The 18,863-nt window shown below is 34.7% G+C and overlaps 1 protein-coding gene across 1 annotated transcript in view; it reads right to left on the bottom strand.

Moving 5' to 3' along the window:
• Positions 1 to 500: 500 nt before the first annotated feature.
• CLIC4 (chloride intracellular channel 4) overlaps positions 501 to 18,863 on the bottom strand; it is a 77,270-nt gene continuing 58,907 nt past the window's right edge. The window contains exons 5-6 of the mRNA XM_059915973.1: positions 4,797 to 4,978; positions 501 to 4,091 (exon numbers count right to left, since the gene is read on the bottom strand). Coding sequence (XP_059771956.1) covers positions 3,927 to 4,091; positions 4,797 to 4,978 — 347 coding nt within the window. The 3' untranslated portion in view covers positions 501 to 3,926. The remainder of the gene's footprint in view (positions 4,092 to 4,796; positions 4,979 to 18,863) is intronic.

Genomic DNA, 18,863 nt, shown 5'->3' with positions numbered 1-18,863 from the left:
TGTCCCCTGCATTGGCAGGCGGATTCTTAACCACTGTGTAACTAGGGAAGTCCCTGAATTTTATTATTTCTAATAGTAGGTTATTTTGAATTTCTTTTTTATATGCATCATTTGCAAAGAAGTCATTTGGTCTATTCTTTTCCATTCCTTATTCTTTTTACTGATTTTACTGCATTGGTGTAGGATTCCTCTAATAAAGCAGCTATGGAAAATAGCTGAATAATAGCTGTGATAGAAGGCAATTCTGTTTTATTTCTGACTTTAATGAGAGGGTTTCTGTTTCATATTTATATATGAAATTTGCTGTAGGTTCTTGGCAGATGTCTTTACTGGGTTAAAAAAAGTTAATCTCTGGTCCTATTTCACTAAGAATGGATAGCATGAGAGTTTTTATAAATTATTTTATGCACCTATTGAGATGATCATATGGGTTTTCTCCTTTAATCTACTAAATGTGCTGAATCGCCAGTCATGAAAAAAAGTAGTCTCAAGTAAAACACTTTTTCCCCAAATTGTTATTTATTTTCATGAGGGGGTAAAAAAGAACCTTTTATGATAGTGAAAATATACTTTATTTTTTAATACAATAGCTGCCAGCAATATACTGGTTCCAGAGAGAGAAAAGAAAATATAAGCATTCTATAATAAGCTTTCATTTTCCTTTTCAACTAATTTAAAGAAAATACTCCAATTCCATTCAACATTATGATTTGGGTGAGTTGAATTTTTTTTCCATGATAAAAATATAATTTTGACAGCCTCAGCCTTAGTAATTTGTAAAGGATGGAATAAAAAAGACCATATAGTATAACAATAATGAATGCTTCCCTCTCTTTGAATCAAATACTGATTATAACCAGTGTACGAAATTGGTTAATCAATAAACTTGATGAAATTGTGTATCAAAATGTTCATGAAAAAATACATTTCTATTTCTTCTCGTTTTTACCATGTAGATATTTTCTAAATGGATATTTTAAATGCACAGAAATAAAAGCTATCTACATGCAACTCTGAAGAGATTCAAAACAACAGAAGTAAATATGCCTAAATTCTAAAGTCAATCAACTGAGTGTAAGAATAAATGTCAGAAACCTCTTCATTGTATACAGATTGCTCAAGGGTTTAAAGATAGTTGTATTAAAAATAATAATAATAAAGGTACTTGTATAAACCAAAGTTACCAAGAAATAAAATCTTACATGAATTTTATCACTAAAGTCAACAATCCTAGTAAAAGAAAATAACAGAACTGTATAGAAAATCTGCACCTACATTTTTTAAAAAGGGAAGTTACATCAGCTGAAATAGTAGACAGCTTTCCAAATGTTGAACACAAAAATTTCTCAGAATCCCTTGGAAATTAGTAAGCTCTTCCATTCAGACTCTAATCTCCTTGTTTAAATGGAACAAAAGGGGTTTAAATGAAGGGGGAAATGATTCAGTAGTGGTAGAAATAATAACAGATGATTTCTACTGTGTCAACCCATATACTACATGAACTGCCATGAAAACTTTCATGTCCCAAATCTCCCAAGACATGAAGCTATGATCTTTCCACAAATGTAAGATGGGGTAAAAAGCATATTCTAGGATCATCTTTCTTACTAGCTTTTGTCCATCTGCCAATCTCAACCTCATCTAACTTCCCTGATAAAGTAATAAGATCTGTCTTTCAACAGAAAAATAATTCTGCCTTCATCAAAATTATAACAGACAGACCCTGCCTTCCTTGGACATCCAGAGAGACAGCCAAGTACAATCATGGGATAAATTTTTTAAAAGGAGAAGAAGAAGAAGAAGAGAATAAATATCCAAAGTGGAAAACACTTCACAACTGAGTTTCAGAATGTGTTTTTTCATCCGTTTGGAGGACTGTAGCTCTTTGCTCATTAGCCTTCTACTCTGCACCACTTAGTCCACTGTTCACTTGAAATAGACACCCCCACTTCTCTTGAATCTTTTCCATGCTTTAAGCTATGAGGCAAGATTCAATATCACCTGATGCCAAGTTACCACTATTGTAAAAGTAAGTGAAAAGTGAAGATGGCTGTCTGTGTATTGGTGCAGAGGTGACATATTCACCCACGGAAGCTACTGCTATAGAATTTCTCAATATATAACCTGATAATGCTTCTTCCTGGAACAAGATAAATCATCATCCAACATTTTATTACAAAAAGGTGGGTACCCAAACTTTTGATCAGCAATAAGGAGTTCTAAGAAAGGTAAAGCAAAGAAATCTCCCTGAGCCAAATGGATACAATATGGAGTTTTTCTTATCTTTCTATACCAAGCTAATCACTGATAAGTTTAAAAAATGCAGAATGCTTATTAAAAAATCAAGCTGCTTCCATAAAGCCAGTGCTTACTAAATGTTAGCATATCATAGGAAAAAAACACTGCCATTTTAAAGCAATATACTTAAAATTTCCAAAAGCAGCCTATGAGAAATAGCATTTCTTAAACAAGTTAGGTATAAAAATTACCAAAACATTATTATAGTCACAATCACAGTCTTTGGAGTATTACATAGAAAGTCTTTTTTTTTTTTTAATGAATAAATACATAGCAAACTTTTGTTTTATTTTCACCAAGTTCATCCTCCCTTGTTACAACACAAATAATTCCTGGTTTAGGACTTCAATTTAAGAAACAAACAAACATGAAGACTGCTATTCCTCAATGTGGCTGTAGGAAAATTTAATTGAAGGAAGTGCAATGATTGAGATTAGGCAAAACTGCAGTCAATATGTAGTCACCATGACAACTATAATTTAGTCCAAAAGAAGTGAACCATCCTCTACCCAAAGTCTAACAGTAAATGGGTAATCTATGTGTTCTACCTTGTTTTTAATATAGGATGGATAATGCATTCTTTAGATTATCCACATTAAATGTGCTTTAGAAACAAAATTCTACTTGATATTTTGACAAACCCACACTACATTCCTTAGGTTAATTTTTACATTACTAATCATTGTACTGCTAGAGCTAAATCAACTAAATATCAGTTTACGTAGTGTTGCTCAAACGATCTACAAACAGCAAGGCCGATGCTTACCTAAAAAAGGAGCATTTTTAAAATAAAGGAAGAAAGTAATAATGTTCCAAATGAATGGCACTGGGCAAAATATATATAACCAGTAACATATTTAGACAGAGAGTATCAGGTGCCCATTGGTTTCTCTCATATGCATAAAAGGCTTGAAGAAGATCTTGCAAGTATTGTTCCTCCCTCTAGACTTTTAGCTTCTACATAGTGTCAGATATTATAATTGATATGAAGGATAAATGCGTTTAGGAAAAAGTAAAAATCCACATACAAAGTAAAATAGCAAAATCTGTAGTGACTTTCTGTAGAAGGCTCTCTCCTCTGGTGGTAACATCCTTTAGTACATATCCAGGATAGACTAAATTGAAACAGAATATTTTGATACAGTAGCAATCCTTTCATATACTCTTACTAAATATTATAAAATTCCAAAAATACATAAATATTCCTTGTACCGTGCATTATGCACCAGTTTGGGCCTGATGAGGTTGTGATTACTATTTTAACAGTTAAACAGTGCACCTCAAAAGTTCTGCCATCTATACACAGTGAATGGAGACAGTGGTGAGGGCTCTAGAGAGATGGCAAACTGCCTTTAAAGTGAAAAGTTTTTATGGAGTGTCTCCAAATTAGAGAGGAGGATACAGGGTAGGGGAGGTAGGCAGGGTAAAAGAATTTTAAAATAATACTGCTTAGGAGTATATATTTAAAGATAGCTACTATACCTTGTCTATCCTTTATCCTAATCTGGAATAACTGCATGTTTGTGCAAAATAAAGTTTCTACTTTATAGGAAGAGGAGCAGTCTGTTAGGAAAAGCATGTTCTTAGTCAGGGGAAGATGTGAAGACATCTCTCTCGTAAGTGCTACTTTATTTGGTAAGTCTTTTGGCTACATCACTATATGCTATTTCAACCTCCTTATCACTGGGGCAGGTATTGGTGAACTCATCCCTACTATATGCGTTAGTTAAGTATCTCCAGATGCCGGTCATTCCTTTTGGAATATCAAAGTTGCGATATTTTTTGGCCACCACCTGAAATACAAAGAGATCAAAAGTTAACATTTCTATGCCATGTCTTATAAACCAGACATATATCTGATTTCAGGGCAAATTCTGTGAATCTCTGAAAACTGCTTCTACCTAAAGTCTGTCACCTTCATTCTAACTAGACTTTTAAATAATGATAAGGACTGTACACTACACCAGAGATCCAGAAGTGTGATGGTCATTGCAAATGCCTGCCTTGGCCATCCAGAGAAACAGCCAAGTATAATCACTGGATAAATACTTTAAACACACACACACTAGTTTAGATCTCTGTTTTTCTTCATCTTGATCTTTACTGCACAACCATCCTATATAGCATAGTGTTTCACACAATAAATGCTCAATAAATATTTTCTGCCTTGAAAAGAAAAAGCCAGGTGATCAGAGAACAAAGTTTGATGCTATAAGTCAGTGTAGCCACCACTTCAAAGTTATCTGTTACATCTTTGAATTTTTATGCAGTCACAGAAAAAAAAAATCCTATTTCTCATATGCCTTGATTTTAAGACATAATTTTCCATTTAATCAACCCTAGGGTGTTTCAACTATTGCCTGAACAACATTAAGTTACACTATTTGGGGGGTGCTAAATAGTGTGTGTCAGAAGATCAGCAAAGTTTTACACAGAGGAAGTGCTGTCTTAGTAAACAGATACTAGGTGTAATAGTGCCCCACATCCTGCAGGCCTACCTTGACAATGTGCAGTTTGGGCAGCAGGTTGCAATCAGCTAGTGTCATTTCATTGCCATCCAGAAATTTACGTGTGGAAAACTTAATGTCCTCCATACTATTCTCATCAATTTCATCAGGGAGGGGAGAATTCAGATATTCATCCAGTTTCTGCAGTGTTTTCAAGAGACCCCTCTCCAAGGCTGAAAGAAAGATGGAAATACTCTAAGGAAAACCACCCAAGCCCCAAGTAGAAGCATTACTCCTTCAGTCAATAACTATTTGTCAAATGTTTCTCTGACACTGGAGAACAAAACAGACAAGGTTCCTGCTCTCATGGAGCTTATTTACTTGGGGGAGAGAGATAAGAAAAACAAATTTATAGATAAAATTATAGATAAATATAAAAACAAGCATGATAACTTCAGATAGTGGTATCTATAAAAATTTGTTAATAACTAAATGCCCCATATACAAACACATCATGGCCCAACACAGTTGATATTTAAACTGGGGAAAAAAATGGGTGAGAAAATGCAAACCTATTATTTCAAATCTAGGAAAGAAAATCTTGCCAAGACAGATTCTTGCCCTCAATTTTAAGTCCCGTTCCCGTAAAAATATTTGGATTTATATCCATGAACTGTGTTAAGAAACTCCAATCCAAGCACTCCAAGCAGAGAAGCCTGAAGTTTTTGCACTGCCTTAATATACATAAGAAGCCAAAAATAGCACTATCTTATAATAACATGAAAAAGAGGTCAGATTAGAAAGTTCAATTTACAATCTGAATTGGAGGCCTCATTAGCAAAATAGATGAAGATACTATATGTTATAATTCAGAGAGAAGCGGGATGCAGCCACCCTGTATATCTAGAAAGTCAAGGTTAGTGACCCTTAGCAAAGAGGGGATGGGAACATCATTAGAAAGGAATATGAAATAACAAAAGACAGATCCTCGCTTATCCCTTTTTGTCTTTTATCCTCTCAACTCACCTTCACCTCCCACTCCCAGAATAGATGAGTTCACACTGATGAGTACAGTACTTGGCCATAAAAGAAAGTTAAAATCATGAGGTGACACTCCATATTAGTTATGTTTGAATAAAGTTGGATCCATCACAGAAAAAGGCAAAGTTTTACATGCTGTATATTAGATATTTCACCAGCAACATAAATGTCCTAACCCTATACCTCTTCTTCCAAACTGTTCCCACTGACTCATCCCTTGATCCCTTCAAAGTAGTCCAGACAATAGATGGTAGTCTTAGCTAGGTAGGAGCTGTAGGCATTACAAGGACTTTAGAAGTACTTAGGAGATAAAAACCTACCGAGCTTGGAAACCAAACTGAATATGGAAAAAGGAGGATAGAAGTATTCAACAAAATACAAATGGAGGCCCTACTACACGCCAAGTTTTGTTCCAAGCATCGTTAAATTCACTACTGAATAAAACATAAAAGGTTCCTACACCCAGTTTATATTTTGGGGAATGAAAGTAGTATAGAGAAGCTGATCAACAAAAGATTCCCAGGGTGAATGCTGGTACCATTGCTGAGACATGTACCTTCCTAGAGGAGAAGCAGATTCAGGAAATGTGGAGATGAGTTCAGTATATGCTGACTTTGAGATGTCTGTAAGACATCTGAGCAGCGATGTCCACAGACAGTTGAGTTCTAGTCTGGAACAGACTAGGCTGGGGCAATATATTTGTAAGTCCTGAAAGCACAAATGAACGCTGAAGCCATGGAAATGAAGGAGAAGCAGAGGGCCTAGGACAGAACCCTAAGGAACATCACTGATGGTGTTGTGTGAGGCAGATAATACATTTTTGTCATTATTCGGCATTTCATTATATGATTATAGAATAAATATATATCCATTCTACTGTTAATGACATTTGTGTTGTTTACAGTTGGGGATTATGACTAACGGTGTAACAAACATTCTTGTGCAAATCTCTTGGTGTGCATCTATTCATATTCCGATCAAAAATGGAATTGTGGATGAGATATCTCATACCTGTTAGAATGGTCATAATCAAAAAGACAAGAAATAACAAGTGTCGGCGAGGATGTGGAGAAAAGGGAACCCTCAGGCACTGTTGATGGGAGTGTAAATTGGTGCAGCCACTGTGGAGAACAGTATGGAGGTTCCTCAAAAAATTAAAAACAGAACTACCATGTAATCCAGCAATATCAATTCTGGGTATTTATCCAATATGGAAACAACCTAAGTGCCCACTGACAAATGAATGGATAAAGAAAATGTGGTGTATATACACACACACACACACACACACACACACATACATCACATGCATACAATGGAATATTATTAAGCTACAAAAAAGAATGAAATCTTACCATATGCAACAACACAGATGAAACTTGAGGGCATTATGCTAAGTAAAGTAAGTCAAACAGAGAAAGACAAATACCATATGATCTCACTTATATGTAGACTCTTAAAAGACAGACAAACAAACAAGCTCATAGATATAGAGAACAGATTTGTGGTTGCCACAGGCAGGGGGTGGGCAAAATGGATGGAGTGAAAATGATGTAATGTATAGCATGGCGACTACAGTTAATAATACTGTACTGCATATTTGAAAGTTGCTAAGAGTTGTAAATCTCATCACAAGGAAAAGAATTTGTATCTACATGTGGTGACTGATGCTAACTAGATTTATTGTGGTCATCATTTCACATAGTATACAAATATCAAACCATGTAGTACATCTGAAACTAATATAATATATGTCAATGATACCTCAATAAAAATTTTTTTTTCAATTTTTTAAAATGGAGATGTAGGTTATAGGGTATGTGTGTGTTCAGGTTTAGTAGAAACTGTGATCAGTTTTCCAAGTTCGGCACAGCAAGCAGCAGTGTATGGATGTTCCAGTTACTTCACGTCTTCAACAACATTTGGTATTGTTGGTCTCTTTAATTTTAACCATTCTTGGGTATGACGAATTCGGTTTCATGTGTTTTCATATTTATGGACTCTTTGGATATCCTCTTTTTGTAAAGTGCTGTTTGCTCATTTTTCTCTTGGACTGTCTGTTGTACTGACTTGCAGTCTTTATATATGCAGATGCAAATCCTTTGTGGTTATATGTATTATGCATACCTTCTCCCTTTTCACTTGCTTAATGGTGACTTTTGATGAACTTAAGTTACTAAACCTAATGTAGTCCAATTTATTTTTTTCTTTTATGATCAGTACTTTGTGTTCAGCTTAAGAAACCTTACCTGCTCCCAAATTATGAAGCTATTCTCCATTATCTTCTAGAAGATATATTATTTACCATTCATATTTATATCTACAATCCACTTAGAATTGATTGTGTATGGTGTGAGATAGGGATATTTTCTTGACTCTATATTCTGTTCCACTGTTCTATTTGCCTACCCTTCTGTTAATACTACACTGTTTTAACTATTGTACCTTTATAACAAGTCTTGATATCAGGTAGTGGAAGTTTTCAAACACATCTTTCTTCAAGATCATCTTGGCTATTCTTGGCTCCTTACACTTCCCTAATAAACTGTACAATTAGCATGTTAATTTACACACACACACACACACACACACACGTGTTGTTGGACTTTTGAATAATCTATAGATTCAACACAACCCCAACTTGCAAACTGGCATCTTTATAATTTTGAGTCTCCCAATCTATGAATATCATTTCTTTTAAAATTTTTTTATTTTATGAAATTGAAAGAAATTTCAATTTCTTTTGTTTTCTATGTAGAGGCCTTGCCCATTTTTGTTAAATTTATTCCTAAATATTTGACATTTTTTATTGTATAAATATTTTTATCACATTTTCTATTGTTTCTTGCTAACATGCACAAATACAATTGATTTTTATAATAGCCTCATATGCAACCACCCTGCTAATTCACTTTTTTTTATTCTTATGGTTTATCAGTAGATTATTTTAGATTTTCTACATGTACAATTATATTAAGAATATGACAAATTTATCCCTTCTTTTATAAGTCTCATACCTTTCATTACTTTTTCTTGCCTATTATACTGGCCAAGACCTCCAGTACAATGCTAAATAGAAGTGGTGACAGTAAGCATCCTTCTTCAATTCTCAATTTCAAGAGGAAATCTTTCACTACTCCCCTATTATGATGCTTGCTGTAACTTTTCTGCAGATTTTCTGTCAGATTAAGGAAATTCCTTGCTATATCTTTTTTGCAAATTTTTAAAAAATAAACATCTTAATCATAAGTATTAAATTTTATCAAGTACTTTTTCTGCATCAATTGAAATGATCACATAACTTTTCTTTTATTCTATTATTGTAATAATTCAAATAGATTTTTGAATGTCCAAACAATCTTCCATTCCTGAATTAAACTCAACTTGGTTATGTGCATTATCTTTTTTCATATTGCTGGATTGGCATATTTTGTTTTAGGCTTTTACATCTATGTTTGAGAGAGACTGGCCTGAAAGTTACTTTCTTTTGATGTTTTTGTGTGGTTTGACCTCAAAAAGCAAGTTGGAAAGTATTTCCTCTTTTCTGTTTCCTGGAAGAGTATATGCAAGACTGATGTTACATCTTTCCCAAATGCTTAGAAGAGTCCATCAGTGAAGCCATCTTTGTGAAATGGTTTTTAATTATAGATATAAGATGATTCACATCTTGAATCCGTTCTCGCAACAATTTTCTTACACTGTACTTTCTGTAAATTTATGCAATAGTGTTTTCAAATTTATAAGCATAGGGCTTCCCTGGTGGCACAGGGGTTAAGAATCCGCCTGCCAATGCAGGGGACATGGGTTCGATCCCTGGTCCGGGAAGATCCCACATGCTGCGGAGCAACTAAGCCTGTGCGCCACAACTACTGAACCTGTGTTCTAGAGCCCACAAGCCGCAACTACTGAGCCCGCATGCCACAACTACTGAAGCCCGCATGCCTAGAGCCCGTGCTCTGCAACAAGAGAAGCCACCGCAATGAGAAGTCCGCACACTCCAATGAAGACTGACCCCCGCTCACTGCAACTAAAGAAAGCCCACGCGCAGCAACAAAGACCCAACGCAGCCAAATATAAAAATAAATTAAATAATTTTTTTAAAAAATTTATAAACATTGTCATAATATCCAAAAATCATTTAAATGCAAGATCTGTAGTAATCCCTTTATTCCTAATATTGGTTATTGCTGCCTTCTCTCACTTTTCTTAATTTTTCTTGTCAAGGATTTTATCAATTTTCTTATTAGACTTTTCAAAGAACTAACTTTTAGCTTTCCAAATCCTGTCACATTTGTTTTCTATTTCATAAAATTCTACTCTTTTAGTATCTCATTCCTTCTACCTTCTTGATTTGCTGATCTAACTAAACTCCTGAGGTGGATACTTTAAGGTTACCAATTTTTAGCTCTTCTTTTTTGTCATTCATTCATTATTTGGCTGCACCAGGTCTTAGTTGCAGCATGCAGGATCTTTAGTTGCGGCACACAGAATTCTTTAGCTGCGGCATGCGGGATCTAGTTCCCTGACCAGGAATTGAACCCAGGCCCCCTGCATTGGGAGCACAGAGTCTTAACCACTGGACCGCCAGGGAAGTCCCTTCTTTTTTCTAATATATGCATTTAGAGCTATAAATTTTCCTCTGAGCACAGCTTTAGTGGTGGTAGCATATAAATTTAGACATGCTATATTTTCATCATGTTATTCTTCAACCCATGGGTTATTGAGAAATGCACTGCTTAATTTTCAAACATGTAGAAATTTTCTAGCTGTACTTTTGTTACTGATATCTAGCTTTTCTTTGTGGTCAGGGAAAATATTCTATACGATTTCAATTTCCATTTTTTAGAAAATTTTTCAGATTTGCTTTATGGCTCAGCTTTACAGTCAATTTTGTGTTCCATGTGCATTTGAAAAACAAGGGTATATTCTGCAGTTGTGGGGCACAGTGAGATTAAATTTATATATCAATGAGATTAAATTTGTTCATTGTATTATTCAATTCTTCTGTATTCTCACTGAATTTTTCTTTTTGGCAGATTCTAACAGTTACTAAGGGAGTAAGCTAAAATCTCCCACCGAGATTGTGGATTAGTTTATTTCTCTTTTAGCTCTGTCAATCTGGTTTATATATTTTGAGGGTAGTTATTTGGTTACACAAATTTAGAATTATTTTATTTTCCTGGTAGGTTAATCTTTTTAAATCAGTCTGAAACATGTTTCATTATCTCTTGCAATACTTCTTTCCTCAAAGTCTACTGTGTGCAATGTCAGCATAGTTTTGCCAACTTTCTTTTGGTTAGTATTTACACCATTTTACATTCAACTTTCCTGGGTCAGTCAGCCTATAGGTCTGTCTATTTATCTATTGGTGTCTATTTCAAATGTAGGAGGGAGGGAGGGAGAAAGAGAGAATTCCTTCTTGTACATAAGCAACACATTTTTAATGCAGTTAGCAAACTCTGTGTTCTACTTGGAGTATTTGAATCATTTACATTTAACGTAATGACTACAAACTGGTTTAGAACTGCCATCATACGTTTGTTTTCTATTTGCCCTCCTGCTCTGTGTTCTCTTCTTCTTTCTTGCCTTCTTTTGGATTAAGTTTTTTTTTAATTATTATTCATTTCCCCCTCTACCTGTGTATCACGCATTCTTTTTTTTTATAATTTTTGAATTTTTTTTTTTTTTTTATACAGCAGGTTCTTATTAGTCATCAATTTTATACACATCAGTGCATACATGTCAATCCCAATCGCCCAATTCATCACACCACCATCCCCAGCCCCCGTGGCTTTCCCCCCTTGGTGTCCATACGTTTGTTCTCTACATCTGTGTCTCAATTTCTGCCCTGCAAACCGGTTCATCTGTACCATTTTTCTAGGTTCCACATATATGCGTTAATATATATTTGTTTTTCTCTTTCTTACTTCAATCTGTATGACAGTCTCTAGATCTATCCATGTCTCAAATGACCCAATTTCGTTCCTTTTTATGGCTGAGTAATATTCCATTTTATATATGTACCACATCTTCTGTATCCATTCGTCTGTCGATGGGCATTTAGGTTGCTTCCATGACCTGGCTATTGTAAATAGTGCTGCAATGAACATTGGGGTGCATGTGTCTTTTTGAATTGTGGTTTTCTCTGGGTATATGCCCAGTAGTGGGATTGCTGGATCATAGTATCACACATTCTTTTGCTAGACTTTGTTTCCTTGACTTAACTAAAGCTTAATTATAACTTTTACCACTTCCAGGATAACGCAAGGACCTTAGAACACTCTAACTGTATTTAATTTCCCTCCTGTCTCACATACTACTATTATTTTGTGTATTAATTTGACTTTTTTTTTTTTGGACTGCGTTGGGTCTTCATTGCTGTGCATGGACTTTCTCTAGGCACGCGGGCTTCAGTAGTTGCAGCACGCGGGCCCTACATGGGCTCAGTACTTGTGGCTTGTGGGCTCTAGAGTGCAGGCTCAGTAGTTGTGGTGCATGGGCTTAGTTGCTCTGCAGCATGTGATATCTTCCCAGACCAGGGATTGAACCCATGCCCCCTGCACTGGCAGGTAGATTCTTAACCACTGCACAACCAGGGAAGTCCCTTGACATATATTTTAAATCCCAGAAGACACTACTGTTCTATACAGACAGTATTCATTTATATTTTATAATATATTTATACTACTCTTTGCTTTCCCTTCCTTCCTGCATCTCTGGGTGTTCATCTGAAATCATTTTCCTTCTGCCCGAAAAACTACTTTTAGTATTTTGTTTAGTGTGAGTCTGCTGAGATGAATGTTCAGTTTTTGTTTATTTGAAAATGTCTACTTTGCTTTTACCATTTAAAATTCATAAATAAAAAACTAATATATTAATCATTACATTCTTATAGTATTTTTCAGTTGAAAAACTTGGTGAACATATGTTAAGAGAACTGATTCTCAGAGCAGCCATGGGACATAGGATGGGTAGATATTATCCTATCTTATAGATACTGAAATAAAGAGACTTTGCCTTTTCTCAAAATCAAAGAAAGGAGATCTGACATCTTGGAATTTGACTTGTTATGACTACCTGAAATTATAAATTGAACTGTGAATTTTAGAGGCTCACAGAAGAGGCAGTAAGAAAAAGCTGACTGGTCAGCAAGTATATGGATCCAGGGCTGTAAACATAAATGTCACATCCTGAGGCAAAAATAAAATATTTGGATGTGTTTACTTTCACTTTTGGAGGGTATGTCACGGCTTACAGAATTCTAATTCGTTTTCTTTTAACTCTTTGAAGATCTCATAACACTGTCTTCTGGATTCCACTGTTTCTGTTAAGAATCAGTGCTCAGTCTTATTGCTTTTACCTTGAAGAGCTTTCTCTCTGTCACTTTTAAGATTCTATCTCTGGTATTCAGCAATTTGACTATGATGTATACAGGTATAGTTTTATTTGTCCTGCTTGGGTTTTGTAATGCTTGACTCCATGGCTTGTTATCTCTCATCAGTTTGGAAAATTCTTGGCAATTATCTAACCATAGCTTCAACTCCATTTTTTCCTCTTATTCTGGGATTCCAGTTATACACATGTCAAACTTTTTTTATTGTGCCCCACATGTCTTACACTCTTTTCTGTGGTTTGTTTTTTTGTTGGTTTTGTCTTTTTATCTCTCTGTGCTTCCATTAGCTATTTCCTTCTGCCGTATCTTCATGTTCACTAATACTTTCTCATCATTGTCTACTCTGTTAAATTCATCTATTGAGTTCATAATTTCAGATATTACATTTTTAAATTCTAGAACTTCCATTTGATTCTTTTTTACAATGTCCAGTTCTTTGCTGCAATTTTCACCTTGTTCTTTTACTTTTGAATATATATAAGTTATTTTAAAGTATCTGATAACTGAATACCTTGTAGTTTTTAAATGGTTTCATAAAATGTATTAGTTGTATTCAGTCCTTGATATGGGTACTTTCTATTACTATTAGATTTTTAAAGCTGGTAAATTTTTAAACTCAGGGCTGGTTTATACTAAAATGATAGTCTACTAAATCATGAACTTCTTTCTTCATATTCTTGTTAAAATTAATGCATCATTCTTGCTCCCCAACTGTACTATATGTTCTTTGAAGGTAAAGTCTGTGTCTTATGCTTCTTCTTCGGCATATCCCCTTAAATTCACGGCACTTTACCTCAGCATATGGTGGACATTTGGTCTATGTCTGGACAAGACTGAGAAAGGCCAATAGTTAAGTATAAGAGTTTTGAGTTTCATAAATGTATGAAGGAAGTTCAAAAGGCAATTAGGTGAAAATGTAGAATAGACACTTTTAAAGTCAGATGATTGAAGATATTTATACTTGACTTTTATATCTTCGTGGGAAGCTGAGAATAAGGTAGGTACTACATATTGCTATAGAGCACGTAGCCATTTAAAAAATGTAAAAAAGAACTGGTAATATTTTTTACCTAGGTAAATATCAAACAAATTGGAATGTGTTATGTCAAGTGATAGACAACAAGATTAAGATCAAAGAACTACCTGTTTTATTAATAGAAAGTCACTCTAGCCATAGCCAGGATCAAGCTAGTTTATTTCTTAGAGAAAATAGTTAAGAAACAGGCCAATAGAACCCAGTAAAATAAAGTTGAGGAGTTAGGGGAGCTTAACTGCAACTGGGGAAGTGACAGGGAATCAAGCCATTTAAAGATAAAAGATCAAAAATACAAAGGCAATAAATATAACCTTTTATTACTTACATACAAGCTGTTAATAATGCACGCAGTCAGCTGAAATGTAAAGTTTATAAATTAACAAGAAAATGCAATGTGAGAAACAGCTACGTTAGTAAGGAGTCCAGGGCATGATGGAAAATTTTCATGGTTGCACTTAAAAAGAAAAAAAGGAGATAGTAGAATCTCAGGACTGTAAAAGAACAAACTTTTAAAGATTCAATATGCTTCCTGTCAAAAGCAGTGAATACAGAATAAATACATATTAGATATAAGGACTTGTTCTTTGATCAGATTACAATCAACAGGATCATGACCTATAAGGAAGATAATACTGAATTCAAACACTGAAATAATGTCTCAAACGGCACTTGAGTGGTATAACAAGTGCAAGCAAGTTTATGATCTCTGATCTACTCTAAATTAATCCTTTTCCTGAATTAACTCTCAAAAGTATCCAATAGAGAAATAAAATATCCTAAATTTCCAAGGTTTATAACATACAACGCTTATGATCCTACCTGTAAGGCATGGACTAAAATTCAGAAGCTAGCAGAACATTACAATTACTGCTCTATAATTTTGGAAGTAGCAAAGTACCTGCAATGAAGTTGAACTGCTGTACTCGACCAGTGTTAGTGATTTTTCATAGTTAAGAATGTCAGAGTAAAGGGTATATTAATGAAAACAAAGAATGCTGAATTAGTTTGATACAATTTTTATGTATCAAACTAATGAATGGACAACAAAACAAAGAAAAACGAGGTAAAAAGACAATAAAGTTTTAAAGACAAACCATCACAAAGGAATGTGAAATTGGTTAAGATAAAGAAAATGTCAAGATTAACCACTAGAAGGCAGTAGCAGTCCATCAAAAAGTAGCTCCTGACTAGGCCCGTGAGCCACAACTACTGAGCCTGCACGTCTGGAGCCCGTGCTCCGCAACGAGAGGCCGCGATAGTGAGAGGCCCGCGCACCGCGATGAAGAGTGGCCCTCACTTGCCACAACTAGAGAAAGCCCTCGCACAGAAACGAAGACCCAACACAGCCAAAAAAAAAAAAAAATTAATTAAAAAAAAAAATGTAGCTCTTTTTTTTTTTTTTAAGCTCCTTGTCTTTTGTAATTAAAAAGTAGCACTATTATTCTCTAATACCCCTACTATAGTAATGCCATATCTCTAAGGAGGTATTTCAAAAGTTCTCAAAAAAATTACTAAGTACCACAGAGGCCATACAATCAGTTTTTAAATTAATTGTGAAAATCAAAATATTAACACATACTCTCTCTCTCATACACAGACACACACAAACACACCAGGGTCAGAAGTGTGGGGAAATGAATACTTTCACATTAGTGGGAATATAAACTATTATAGACTTTGGAGAACAAAACCTTTTGACCTATTTGAAATCTAGCACAAGGACATTCACTGGCAGCACAGTTTGTCATAATAAAAAACTTGAGGCAATCTAAATGTCTATCGGTAAGGAAATAGTTAACTAAAAATCCATATTATGGAATATTAAGCAGCATTTCTAAAAAATGAGGTAGATCTACATTTTGATATGGAAGTATTTCTACCATATAATACATGATAAAGATAACTGCAGAATGTATATATACATAAATACACATTTAAGTACAATGTGTGCATAGAAAAAAAGAAGGATACATACTAACTGCTGGGGAAGAGTTTATATGATGTGACTAAGAAGGGGCACTGAAATTTTATTAATTTCTGTACTATTTTAACTTCTTCAATAAGCATGCGTTATTCTACTACTTGTATAATTTGAATGAGTAAGGGCAAGGCAAAAAGCATTAAATGTAACAAGACAGTTACTGTTGTAGAAAAACAATATAATTTACAGTGAAGAAAAGAATTATGAGCACTTACATGGACAAAACTACTGCTAGTTTTTAAAGCTACTGCTAGTTTTAATAAAAGAGTAATCTTACACAAGCAATTTTTAAATGCCAGGTAACACACCAGTGGAAAACAGGGAGAGGTAATAAGTATGTAAACATGATTAAATACCCAATGCAGTTTCATTGCTACAATGATAAACAACCATCCTCTGATTCCACACACTTTTCCAGAGGGAGAGAGAGAGAGAGAAAGAGAGAGAGGGATGGAGAGAGGGAGGCAAGTAGGGAGGGAGAATAAATCTTGAATAAAAGGGAACTAATCAGAATCTAAAGATTCCTTGCCTCCATTTAAAAATGGGAATTGGGACATTATGAAATATGCCTCGGAGGCTATAATGGTAGATTTCATCACTGCTAAATTCACTGATCTCTTAAGAATATTATAAACATCAACAGACTAATAAATTATCTATTAGTTACATTTGGGAGCTTAATAAATAATATAAATGAATGAAATCACAGAACTGAAAAACACTTAGGAGATCTGGGACAGGTCATAATGAACCCATCCCATAAAAGGAATTACCCATTAATTTCTCTTTTAATGTTTCAAAAAAAACACAAACTGTTACTCCCAATCACCTTGGACATGTTACCGAAAGAATTATATGTTTCATCTATCTATCTATCTATGTTTCCTTTTATTTATTTTATTCTTTAAATCATATTTGCTTACTTTGTACCCCAATATAAGCATTGGCCCTTCTCTTTCACTTTCACTAGCCCAATTGCTGTAGCATCTAGGCATCTAATCCCTTACTTAGAATTAGCTCTTAAAAGGTCTTAAAATTGTCCAAACACATTGGATTTTGTAAAACATTTAATAGGTTTTTAAAACTAATCAAGGGCTTGCCTACTCTGATTTACCATGTAAAATGACAAATCCATCTACATGTAAGTTGTTTATTGTTTCGGGGAATTAGAAGGTGGATGACTAAGACTTATTTAAGGCATTTAATTGCACGAAACAGACAGATAAGAGACCTGCAACAAATATACATAAGGGAGACCCGTTAAGCTCCAAAGTGATTTGGAATACTGTTTTCTAAAGTCTCATGGCAGTGACAGGCCACGGTGGGGGGAAGTTGCTTGGTAACTGGAATTCTTATTTACCAATAGGTAATTTAATGTAAAAAGCCTTCTAAGTTCTGCACTGTGTAATCCATTATGTTGTTTGTTCTTATTGGTTACAGCATTCTAAGAACAGTAAGTGTAGGTGGCTACTTAAGACAGTAACAAATTGACAGGAAAAAATAGAATACAAAGTTATACTTAAATGAGTCACTTTCTCCCCTATTCTCTACCCCCATCCCATCCCTCAAAGCAATTGGTTTTTTTTTTTTTTTAAGCAAACACATTTTATTTCCCTCTCCTCCCCACCAAGTGTCAAAATAAATTCAACCACCCTCTAGTTTCCAAAAGCCACACAGAGAAATAAAAACATTATGACTTTAACTAAGAGAGTTCAAAGAACTATGCAGCAAGAGCATCTGGGTGTAAAAAGAACAGTCACCTGCAGGAAGGAGGGTAGAACAGAAAAGATACTGTCTGTGGATAGGAGGGGCTCCAGTATAACTGTTTACCGAGTATATAAAATTCTCAGACAGAAACAGTAGTCAGAAAAAAAAGCCAATTACTAAGGAAAATTGCTCCCAAACTAAGGCAGCTACTGAAACACATTTAATAAGGCAGGCCTGAGCACTAACGTTTTCCCTTTTTTCCCTTCGCTATAGAAAAAATAAAAGCCTGAATAGCTTGGAAATCTACCCACTGAAATAACATAAGGAAATCAGCAAATGTTTCAATTTTTTAAAATATGTTTATTCTTGCTTAACCAGCACTGATATTTTTTCCCCTTTGGTATTCTTGCTCATTTGCTGCCATAAACTCTACCCAAAGAAACCCACCCAAGCTACCAAAGAGTCTAAAATTATGATGGATTATAGTGTCTTCAGGAGTTGGCTCTTTGGTTATTATTGTTACTTTTAATTAACACTAATGCTCTCTCTATATAGTTTTCCCCAGGAAGAACAATGCTTAACACCCCAAAGAGAAGAAAAGGGGAAATGACTGAATGGTGTCGTTAAGACAAGGTTCATTAAATGGGACCTCTTTCTAAGAGGCTTCCCTTTACTATATGTAAGTTTGGTAAATGAAATAATAAGAGAGTGTCTTTTAATAAATAAAAGAAGGAAGTTGCATCTGTACTACCGAAACAATTCTCACCATGAAAATATGACTTGAAACTAAAATCTTAATTTTAGGATACGGAGAAATTTGGAAGGCTGGTGAGTCCAAATCTCTCTTAGAGCAACTCCAAAAACTGCTCTTAAGGGTAATTAGCACAAAAATCCACCCAGGCTGACTTCAGGTTGCTGGCACGGATAATAAACAAAGATTTGGGAACAGTTTAAATTACG

This window comes from Balaenoptera ricei, chromosome 1 (genome assembly GCF_028023285.1).
Source record: "Balaenoptera ricei isolate mBalRic1 chromosome 1, mBalRic1.hap2, whole genome shotgun sequence".
NCBI lineage: Eukaryota > Metazoa > Chordata > Mammalia > Artiodactyla > Balaenopteridae > Balaenoptera > Balaenoptera ricei.
The sequence above is the reverse complement of the archived record's forward strand: the minus strand, read 5'-3'. Positions and strand labels throughout refer to the sequence as shown.